This window comes from Sycon ciliatum, chromosome 1 (assembly GCF_964019385.1).
Source record: "Sycon ciliatum chromosome 1, ocSycCili1.1, whole genome shotgun sequence".
Taxonomy (NCBI): Eukaryota; Metazoa; Porifera; class Calcarea; order Leucosolenida; family Sycettidae; genus Sycon; species Sycon ciliatum.
Window position 1 is genome coordinate 80,253,058 of NC_088643.1, and position 11,625 is coordinate 80,264,682.

Here is an 11,625-nt window from a genome sequence, read left to right on the forward strand (position 1 = left end):
ACACATAGTTGAAAATGTCACAAACATATTATTTTAGTTATTTACCGAGGTCAATGATGATGGCATGGAGGAAAGGTGTGCTCTGGACTTTGAGAATTTCGAAGTCCAAAATCTGGCCATTCGCAGGAGGGGTCGAATATCCAGAGTCGGAATTACCAACAGGCTTTGGCTTCAATAGCTTAGAAGGTGGTTGCAGTGAATTCAATAGTTTCCAGGCACGTCCATGTAGACCCTTTGGTATTCCTAGAACAATGGACACAAGAAGAGCATTGCATGGAGAGTTAACCATTGGCAAGACACATCAGCTCAAGTGGGATTCGCAAACTGATGAAGCTTGAACGTAAATACTTCAGTGCACTGTTGCACATAGGCCATCATCGCAGCAACTGAAGCAGCACCGTTGCATGCGTCTCAAACTTCCAATCATTGCCCACAACGTGAAGTGCGTTGTTATTCATTCAATGCTTACCATCTGCTACGGCTTTCCTCACGCCGCTTTTCAGCGCAGACAGCTGTTCAAGCTTTGCATTCTTCGCTGAACTGAGTAGTTTCTCCCAGACCTGGGTGAGGCGCTCCTGCTCGCTCTGCTCAAGCATGTCACCGTAGGCTAACCTCCTGGCCTCTAGCTCACCAGGCTCATAGTCTAAGAAAGGATCAGAGGAAAACCGAAAAGGACGAGAGGCAGAGAGTTACTATTTCATGACACAGGCTGCAGTCATGCTTGTGTACGACTGCTAACGTTAACTAAAATTCGAAACAGAATGTCAAAAAGAAAAGTTGTTAGCTTTTTTGTTAGCGTTTCTCATTCAACTACAGCACTTCTCTACCTTGCAGAGATAACATGAAAGTCAACATGAAGCATCAGCTACAGCTTGCCACCCAGGTATAAAACCTGGGCAAGAACTTCATCCCACAGCCATTTTCAGGAGAGCTCAGCTGGTGATTGGAAGACTACTGTAGCACTTTATAAAATTGTTAGAAGCAATGCATGGGTTAGATTAGAGATTGACCATGTAGCTCGCGTGTTCTTACGTTTCTGCGAGGCCTTCTCCAATCTCACCAACATCACTTGCTCATCTATAGCTCTCTTCCACAAGCCTCTGGCAGTTGGTGAACTGGTGTAGTCGCGACGAGGGGTGAGCAGCGGATCAAGGCCGGACTTCTTGGTCAGCTCATCGTCATCTTCATCATCACCAGCAGCTTCTTTAGAAGGGGATAACGGCTGGCCACCAGGTGTTGCGTGCGCAGTCTTGTATATCGACTAGAGAACACCAGTGGAATAGCACAGCAAGACGTTATTCTCAAATCTTGCAAAACAGTTCACGTCTTACACATGCTGGTAGTCTCCAGTTAACCATGACTAACAATTGGGCAAAGGTGTTACTCATAGTCATACAAGAGACAATAAACTGTGTAAACAAACTTGATATAGAAAGGGTACTAGTAGTCGACTTACAGCCGGGGTTTAACTGCCATCAATTAAACCGGGAAATAGAGGCCCCAAGTGTGTGTGTGTGGGGGGGGGGGGGGTGATTTATAACTGGTAAAACCTGTACATACCACCAGAAATACTAGCACCTAGAACTTATAGCCCGGGAGCAATAATAATGGCTTCTTACATGACGGAAAGATGTCTTCCTGGTTGGTGATCTGGGAGTTCTGCGACGCAGCGATGGTGGAGTATGTGCTGGAACTGACAGTGTGGGCGTGCCTGGCGGTGATGGGTGTGGACTGCCGTGAAGAGGTGATGATCGTACCTGTCCCGATACGACAGGAAGGCTCGGATGTCGCTGAGACTGAGAGGGGAGAAACACAAAACACATCCGATAGGGTTGGAAACAGGTCCAGTCAAAGCCGCTTCAAACACAACCAATCCAAAACCTGGTTGTGGGAATGCACCATGGACATCATACATGTGATGTGAGTACTCCATGGACATACAATACATGTGATGTGAGTACTCCTTCAAAGCCTGACATGAACACAACACACAGGTGGAGGAGATGGTGAAACCACTCAAGACAACCGCATGCTTAGCACGCACACACTGGAATATCCAAAACTGCTTACTGCACGCGCTGATTCAGGTCCACTTTCCGCGTCTCCCTCATGTCCGATGGTCTTCCGTCGAAGTGATGTGCTTGGACTCTGTACACATGACAAACCATTCAAGAGCACATTGCATGAAAACACCGTGCTGTACATGTAGCTGACGCAAACACATGCTAGACTCCAATAAGATCAGCCGGCTCATCAACTGAGATCACACTCTCCCACTAGGCAATCGTGGGCCATTAATTTTGGGCAACAAAATTTGACTATGTTGTTACCAGTCTCTCACCAAACAATCCTTTTCACATCAGAACAAACATCCTGGTTTACACAAATCTGCCTATTGGTCCAATGATGCCTGGCCCTGATACCCAATGTCACAGCCCACCAGTTTGCAATCCTGTACAAATGTGTCATTGTGCATATTACGGCATACATCCACCCTACTCCTAAACCATACCTCACTCTTCCCCGCTCTGATTGCTGACGGTGAGGCAGCTGGTCGATCCTACACATTATTAAAAATAAATAAATAAACAGTGTCAGTGGCAATGTCATAGCGCACACATCACACCATTGTTGCGTACGATGCACCACAATGACAAAATTAATATCACACCATTCATTACCTTCTTACGAAGGCCTTCAATGGAGCTGGCTAAGGTACGCTTTGCCCTGGACAATGGGCCGAGGCGCGGCTTGGATGTCGCTTCATCATTGTCTTCAACCTCCATAGGCTGTGCGTGGGAAACAAACAACACTGGGTGTTCACATACAGACAATGCTAGGAGTACCAGCAGCAGCACTGTGACATGAATCATGCAGAGCACACCAGATGCAGCAGGTGACCACCACCAGTAGCAGCAAATTGCCATGCAGAGTACAGCGAAACCGTACTAGATACCGCATGCCTGACAGGCCCATTACACACAACACACTATATTCTATCCAGTGCTGGAGTATTTCTCTACTGTTGCAGATGAACATGTCCAAGGACACTTGAGACACACCAACACTTGGAAACTGAAGACACATTTCGACAGTTCACTGGAGGTAAGGATTCGCACACTTTTAAAACTCCTAAATGAGGACACTACTTGAAGTGAAGTGAACCAAAGGTACAGCTTGGGCCAGTCCCTCAGATGTCCGAATTATTCAGGTTAGACTGTGTTCACTTCACTCAATAGCCAATACCATGTACATCCCAAATAGCCAATACCATGTACATCCCGCCCGTAGGCCAGAATAGTGACTATGCACATACCCTCACACACCGCCGGCTGTCCCGTTCTGTCACCTATGCTCACCTTTTCGCTATCGGAGTGACTGTGCTCGCTCTGCAGACGCTCTGAAATCCCCCTGAGCATGCCCATGGTGATCTGTAGCTGCACGTCCTCACTAAACTGCTGGATAGCTTGCGCACGGTCCGACATCCACGTGCGATCTTCTTTCGGTAAGCCTTCAATTGCCTGCAGGAACGAGAATTACAAAGCACCATACAAAGTATAATCGTGCTTCATAAAATACCATCTCATGAATACATGCCGGTAAGCGCTTTGGACTGGTGTACGGAGTACTACAAATACACTTTGGACTGGTGTACAGAGTACTACAATATGCTTCTCTTGCTGTCTGATCACATGCGACGTCATCATTATGTGATTTGTTTTCAATCCTCCGCCATGGCAAATTGTGTTTTGTTCGCCCGTAAAAGAGGCTTTTACTACTAAAAAAAACAAAAAACAAAACAGAGTACTACAAATACGCTTTGGACTGGTGTACGGAGTACTACAAATACAAGTCTGGGGCTTCACAGCACCCGGCACTAGTTGACTCATGATTTAACTGAGCAGCACTGCAGCGCTTAAAAGGGCTTCCACAGATCTTTACGACCACACCATGCAACACTCTCCAACACGAAGAGGATACATTACTGAAACAGTGCGGCATTGACGACCGAATGCTGCTCAACTGTTAAGCACAAGGGAAGGCATCAGCTCGTGCTCAGGGCGTACACTGCTCACCTTAGTAGCAAAGGCCTGAGCCGCCTTAGCATTCAGGCAATCTGTGCAGAGAAAAAGAGAGAAATAGAAACGGCCACCGTCAGTGCACAGATGTACACAATCAGAGTGCATGTACACATGTTCAGGCAGAACATACATCCGATCACATCACATGGGTCTGGCTTGGCCACTACATGTGCAGTCTACCCAACATCATATACAGTGGTCCCTCTATAATCCGGCACCATTTGTGCCACGGAAAACCTGCTGGATTAGGGAGGGTGCTGGATTAACAAATCTGATTTACTGCTGCAATGTGCATGAAGAGGACATTTTGGCTACTGAAAATTGTGCTGGTTTATCGAGGGTGCTGGATTATAAAGTGCTGGATTAGAGAGGGACGACTGTATATATCGCTCCTGCTCTTGTAGCAGTTGAGCACTCTTGCGTGGGGTAGTGCCTTTGCTGTTTGCGTAATGCAGAGCTCACTGACTTGTCAGTTTGAGCACTCTGGCAAGGTACGTTCGGGCCTGATTGGAAATTTTTATTTCCATTGCTATCAGGTTCGGCCTCATTTCCTCTGTGCTGCGCTGACGAGTCCACAAAGGACGAAACAGTTCTGTCCGCAGATTGAGTATTTCGCTCCTGCTCTTGTAGCAGTTGAGCACTCTTGCGTGGGGTAGTGCCTTTGCTGTTTGCGTAATGCAGAGCTCACTGACTTGTCAGTTTGAGCACTCTGGCAAGGTACGTTCGGGCCTGATTGGAAATTTTTATTTCCATTGCTATCAGGTTCGGCCTCATTTCCTCTGTGCTGCGCTGACGAGTCCACAAAGGACGAAACAGTTCTGTCCGCAGATTGAGTATTTCGCTCCTGCTCTTGTAGCAGTTGAGCACTCTTGCGTGGGGTAGTGCCTTTGCTGTTTGCGTAATGCAGAGCTCACTGACTTGTCAGTTTGAGCACTCTGGCAAGGTACGTTCGGGCCTGATTGGAAATTTTTATTTCCATTGCTATCAGGTTCGGCCTCATTTCCTCTGTGCTGCGCTGACGAGTCCACAAAGGACGAAACAGTTCTGTCCGCAGATTGAGTATATATATATATATATATATATATACAGACCAGCACCCGACATAGATCTTACGCCGGCCTGTCACCACACAACCACAGTCTAACTACTGCTATGCCCTTACTGCTATGCCCTTACTGCTATGCCCTTACTGCTATGCCCTTACTGCTATGCCCTTACTGCTATGCCCTTACTGCTATGCCCTTACTGCTATGCCCTTACTGCTATGCCCTTACTGCTATGCCCTGTGCTTACTGTTGACTTGAACACAAAGTTTGTGCAGAGTGTACATCGGACAGGTCTCGCAGAATGGCGACCGAATAGTGACCGGAGGGTTCCGGTGTAGCTCAAATGCCACTTTGAAGCTCTTCGTAATGGACTCCATTATCGTGACACACTGCAGGAGCAAAAAGAAATCAAAAACAGGCCTTCACCCATGGTGAACCACACAAGTGGTGCAAGAATAGGCTGCAACCACCCAAACTGAACTATTCCACGAGCATCATAAGCATAGAAGATAGAGGTATTGCGACTAAATCATCAGTTGAGATGCTTTGTATGAAGTGGCAGAGCCGTGGCGCAGTGATGCACTAGCTCAGGCAAAACCGACAACTCACGCTGTATACTTAGCAACTCTGCCTACTCACGCTGTACTACTCACGCTGTACTACTCACGCTGTATACAGCACCCATAACTTGGCATAAGCGAATCCACTGGCTTGCGACCATGGCATTTTTAGCATTACCTCTATAGAGCAAGCCCATGTGACTACGCAAGCAGAAGACAGTGCAATCTCAGTGTAACTGACTAACATATACATTGCAACAATAAAGGTGAACAGAGAATGCAGCGCAGCACCAACTGAACTCTATGCATTGAGGGCGCAGGACACATATCGAGCTAACTGCATCTTATCAGCAATGTTTTAAACGTCCTGTGCGTGACTGGAAATCCAGTTCTACGTCATCATAGATAACTGCACCGCTTACCGACTCTTCCGTCTCACATGAGAAGAGGTAGCACACAAAGTTTGGACTCGAGTTGATGCCAGGTGCAGGTGCGCTGGACGCAGAAGAGGACTCGGACACGATTAGACACCAGCTTGTGCTGTGGATATGGCCCTGTACCAAACAAATTGAAAAGAGAACACCAGATCAGAACGTGTACATACATGCACTTGTATGTGGCTTAGCAGAGCAATGATTTCTGCATTCATAGTGCACTATGGTCAACTAGGTAATCGATGCGAGTACACGTCATGTACACATACAGTTGGTAAGCCAAGGCCTGGCCAGCACTCACCTTGGCACAATATGACACGGACGAGAGTTTGCGCTCCCAGCACAGGCGTTTGGTGGTGGTGGAATCTGCCAGCTCTTCACCCGCACTACTACTTGATGAGCGGCTCACTGAGCGTCTTGCTTTTCCCGCTGCGTTGCTCGTGTCGTAAAAGCGAATGGACTCGGCGGAGATGCACAGGTTGACAATGCGGTAATTCAAACCATAGGACGGCGGGCTATCAGATCTGTCACTGAACACACAGCCGACGGCGCCTGAGCTATCCGACAGCACTGAAGATGATGGCGTGCGGAATATGTGCCGGTCGCTATCCGGTGTCGATGCGGCGCTGACACCGGAGTCGCCACTATCGGCTATTGTCACGGGACCAGTGGACGATGCGGTTAGCGTGGACTCTGTTACGTTACTAGCCCTGCTGCTGCACTTTGATCGGTCACGCTGCAAGGAATCAATATCATCCATGTGCATGGGGCTCGCAGATATAGTACGAGGCGAGCTGCTCAATCGGCCATCGCTACTTCGACGAGTCATTGCAAGCTCAGGCACTGCTCCATTGGAAGGAGGTGACGAGCTATTCGGTCCACTGACCGATCTCTGGAAATCCAGCTTTTCATCACTGCTTGTGGCATGGGTTGGCGAATCACTAGATGTCGGAGTCAGCGTTGTACTGCTACCAATGCCGGTGCCAGCTGGACCCTGACCGCCACGACGAATCAGATTGAAGAATCGCGACTTGGCTGTGCCACCCTGACTCTGTGAGCGATGAATGTCCTTCAGATCACTGTCGCTGGGCTCTTTCTGCACATTGATGGCTGCTGTAGCTGTAGCAGCAACAGTAGCTGCCGCTCCTTGTAACTCAGCCTTGACTTTGTGCGTGGTACTCGCAACAATGTCAGACAGCACGCCATCGACATTATCCTGTCCTCCGCTGGCCGGTTGCTCTTGTGACTCTTTGCGCTGCAGTTGCATTTCTCGCCTGGACTGCTGTAGCCGTCCTTCCTTTATGATCTGTTGCCGTCGCCGTTGCTGCTCTTTCTGCTTGTTCATAGCTGCTTCCACTATCTTGTCTACAAGAGCGGACGAGCCAGTCGAGGCTGTCGTTGTCATTTGTCCCAGGTAGCGCACGTTGAAACGATGTTCCTCGACTTGCAACGCAGTACTCAGCGTTAGCAGTCCCTGCTTCTCCGGTGGAATCAGGCTGAGCAGGTCCATGCTTTTAGGATTCGTTTTCACACGATCGCTACTGCCAGACCAAGCATCGTGCACAGTGGCAATCTACAGTACAAAATATCACACACACGCACACACACACACACACACACACACACGCACACATGCACGCACACGCCACATGCACACACGCACACGCATATATACAGAGTACAGAAACAGGCATCTGCAAGTCTGTCACCGTAGTAACAGAAGCTCTCTGTTGCACATGATCTTTCAAGAGACATACATGTACAATGACTCATGCTGCTGATTACACATTTTTTTTGCCAAAATCGCTAAAATTTAGCCGTTTTACATAAATCAGTCTGGCTATGGCAGCTTGGTGACACACACAGCACACACCATAGCCAACACATTGTCTCCATGCACGCACACACACGCACACACACACACACACACACACACACACACACAGCACTGAAACATACGAGTACTTAGCTCTTTTAGTGATACACATACACCGTGATACACCATGTACACAGCCTTAGTCAGTGTGTCCTTGGTTGTGTTGCTCTCCAACTAATACTAGTAGTATTAGTTGGAGAGCAACACACCCAACAACACACTTACTTGGGAGTGGAACCCAGTGGGATGGGGGTTAGAGACTCACACAGAGTCACAGTCTGAATCATTGAATGTTTGTACTTGTAGCAATCAAGTCAGGCACCCTGGCCTGTTGAGTGCTGTGCTTAGGTTCCATACATAGCACTATAAGAACCGTATGTCATGACCTCTCTCCAACTACGTGCTTCCCCTGGAAGCCTCTTCCTCCTATCAACTAATCCGCTTCGTCATCTGAACGTTTGCGCTACTGAGTACTATACTAGTACTTGGTACAATGACTAGTAATATGTACTGTCATTTTTAGGAAACAGGTGGAACCACTTTTTCTGGTACACAAGTCAACGGTAGAGTACCCTGCAATGGCTGTAATGAATGCATTATCTCGTTAGCGCACGGACCACGTGGTGCCACAAGCGGAAAATCTACGTGCTTCCGACAAACATGGGAAATACTTTTAGGACAGGACCTCTCAACATTCGATCAAAGGAAATCCGAAAACAATGCCATTCGCTCACCCCAGTTTTGGCGTCCACGACAGTGTGTCCTTCGCATCCGCTGACAGCGTTCGAGTCATTATCGCCATACCAACTAAAAACACCAGGCATTGTCAAATTTTAAAAAAACGCTAAAAGCAGTGGACACAACACCGAAATTGGTGGCGAACGACTGCGGTCAACTAGTTCCGTGGTGTTCTTTCCAACGCGTTCTCCTTCTCCCGTTCTCGCCACCTATCTCCGCCAATCTTGCGGATGTGACACGAAACAGCTGATATCAGGGAGTGAGCGAAAGACCAGCGTGCACACACCCCGTCGTGTTGCCGGCTGCTCGCTACGAGTATAGCGCTGAACAGCAACATCCGCTTCCCGGTTGAGCGCACTGAGGTTTTCGGGGATAGGGGCCGCTCGAGTAGCATGATCATACACTGGCAGTCTAGTCAGTGCAGTCATAGAGACTCAAAACAACACCATCCCATTGCCAGTCACGCTCCATGTCCTCCTCAACACTCGCACTTACAGTAGTACACCTAGCTTCCACCATCACATGGCATCACTCGCCATCGGTACAGTAACACTGACCTCCAGTTAGCACAACACTCAGGATGTTCCGAGTGTGGCTGTTAGTGTTACTATTGTACTGTAGTACATACCATTTCGTGTGGGCATGATGGCCTAGATTCTACACCGGGGTCACCCCACACGCAGCGCTAGCGAAGTCGTTCTACTCACTGCTACATCAGTACAATCATCCACAAACACAGGCACACACATACAAACACACACCACACACACACACACACACACACACACACACACCACACACACACACACACACACACAACCACACGCGCACACGCAAACACACACACACACACACACGGCCATTGGGTTTCCCAGACGCAGAACAAGCTGGATGCATGGCAGCCCGATGATGGCACCGACCTGTTGTGACAGGCCGTCAGGACCCTGTCCTTTCCGCGCGCGGCACTTGTTCTTTTCATTCAGGCGTGCAAAAATAGAACTGAACATTACTTTCTCCCGGAGCTGGGGTAGGTAACGACGCGTACCATCGATGGTGTGGGTAGATCATGGTAGATGAAGTAGGAACACGGATATGTCACAACGCAAAGCGTGAACATGTGCGATCCCGTCGGTCCCTTTACCTAGTACAACCCAGACGACCCCAAGTAGTCAACTCAAGATCAAATGGAAATACGATCATTTAGAAAAATAATTATCTCCAAGCTTCATGTGCTCGGTCTCGCAGCACGTTGAACCCAGCAGCGCACTCCCATCATCAAGTCGAAACTCAGCAGGCTACACACAGCAAAACTCAAATTCGAAGAAGATCTACCCAAGTGAGAGAAGCGCTGAGCAAATCGTTCATGCAGTAAGTCAATGGTTCATGACAACGACGGCATTCGCTCTTCAGAAGCCGCCGAGCCCACTAAGCACTTGCATTGAGTGAGACAACAGACGGGTAAGAACTACTCGTGGAATATGAACGAAGCAGAACACTTCCCTAGTAGCCAATGGCACACATCGAGCAGACATACAGATGCAGACCCTGCTGCACAAACAGATTAGTATCTACACAGTCACAGTAACACGATCGCTACCCCATCGCCCATCCATCTGCAAGAAGGAGCCTGAGCTCGAACGCAGTTCGATCTGCTCAGGATTTCACGCCCGAACACACGCCGTGACACAGTACGAGTTGCACAGGACTTACCACGTCGTGCGATGCAGCAGAGAACGCGTGGCAGTAGAAGCGATCTCGTGCTAGATTGTGTGTGATGTAGGCAAGACCCAGTCCATCGCGACCACGTGTTAGCTGGTAGATGGCCGAGATAGGATGGAGGAAGACCGGTTCCCCGTCATTGGCGTCTTCCGCTCTAAAGTAGCGCTGGTGGCAGAACAATGTGATCGGTTGATGTTGCGAGCGGCGAAACAAAAGGCGATCCCCAATTACCCAGTTGAGAACTGATCTCGTCGATCTCCAGTCGACCAGAGTAAACCCCACGTAATTCAACTGCGCACAGCAGACCAAGGTTTTCTCTTCGTCTTCCGGACGATCCAGCACAGCACACTCAGCAGGCTCGGCAAAAGTAACGGTCATCACCGGGACTTGCTTTTCAGGCTTTTCAGCCTTTTGTTTTTGACTTTGTCCATCATCGATACCGTTGCCACCCTGCAGACCAGCATCAGTATCGCCGTGTTCGTCGGCCTCATGAATATTCATCACTTCCTCCGACATCGCGAAACATGTATCGTCAAACACGTGCCTTTACTACAACAAGCACTGGGTGTTGCCGAGGAAGATCGATTCCGGACTTCAGTCTGGGCCCGGCAACGAGATCGAGAAGACGCAGCCAGCTGGTCCACAGTCAAAATACCCTTGTACACGTGTGCATTCACCAGAGAGGCACAGTCCACAGCTACAGCGAGTGATTGGACGGCACTTGGAGTCTGCTGGATAGTTTCGCTTCAGCCTGCACGCAACCAGCAAGAAACCAGTCAAGTGGATAGCTCTCTCTTTGTGTTCTGATTGACACTTGGTCTTGCACACAACTAACTATTAAAAATTACTTGCAAAAGAAAAGGCAGACTTTGAAATGAAAGGCAGCTTTGGCATGCAGTGAAGTGTGCTGGATGAGCCTGGAATGGATCAAGGCATGATCACACTGGGATGGAATGACAGGTGCTACACTGGATCAGACGAGATGTACCGTGTAGCGACAGTCTGTACTGCCTTTGCTACCCTGAGTGTATGACTACTGGTTATGGTACATGATGTACCATAACAAGTACCAGCAATCCAAACAAAAAAACAGTTTACAGACAATGTGCTACCGTCGTATCGTCGGCCTAGGCAAGTAAAGAGAGAAGCAGGACGGCGGCGATCATCCGA

The 11,625-nt window shown here is 48.7% G+C and overlaps 1 protein-coding gene across 2 annotated transcripts in view; it reads right to left on the minus strand.

Moving 5' to 3' along the window:
* Window positions 1–11,299, minus strand: part of LOC135805757 (TBC1 domain family member 1-like) — a 15,101-nt gene extending 3,802 nt beyond the window's left edge. Inside the window, exons 1-13 of one of the 2 annotated variants that reach the window (XM_065319845.1) lie at window positions 10,447–11,299; window positions 6,424–7,695; window positions 6,111–6,242; window positions 5,376–5,517; window positions 4,077–4,117; window positions 3,360–3,521; window positions 2,682–2,789; window positions 2,513–2,560; window positions 2,071–2,148; window positions 1,620–1,796; window positions 1,033–1,261; window positions 470–643; window positions 46–243 (exon numbers count right to left, since the gene is read on the minus strand). In XM_065319845.1, the coding sequence (XP_065175917.1) occupies window positions 46–243; window positions 470–643; window positions 1,033–1,261; window positions 1,620–1,796; window positions 2,071–2,148; window positions 2,513–2,560; window positions 2,682–2,789; window positions 3,360–3,521; window positions 4,077–4,117; window positions 5,376–5,517; window positions 6,111–6,242; window positions 6,424–7,695; window positions 10,447–10,971 (3,286 nt within the window). In that variant the 5' untranslated portion in view covers window positions 10,972–11,299. Of the gene's footprint in view, window positions 1–45; window positions 244–469; window positions 644–1,032; window positions 1,262–1,619; window positions 1,797–2,070; window positions 2,149–2,512; window positions 2,561–2,681; window positions 2,790–3,359; window positions 3,522–4,076; window positions 4,118–5,375; window positions 5,518–6,110; window positions 6,243–6,423; window positions 7,696–8,732; window positions 9,222–10,446 lie in introns of those variants that run through there. The other variant, XM_065319846.1, reaches the window with a different exon arrangement.
* Window positions 11,300–11,625: the final 326 nt, after the last annotated feature.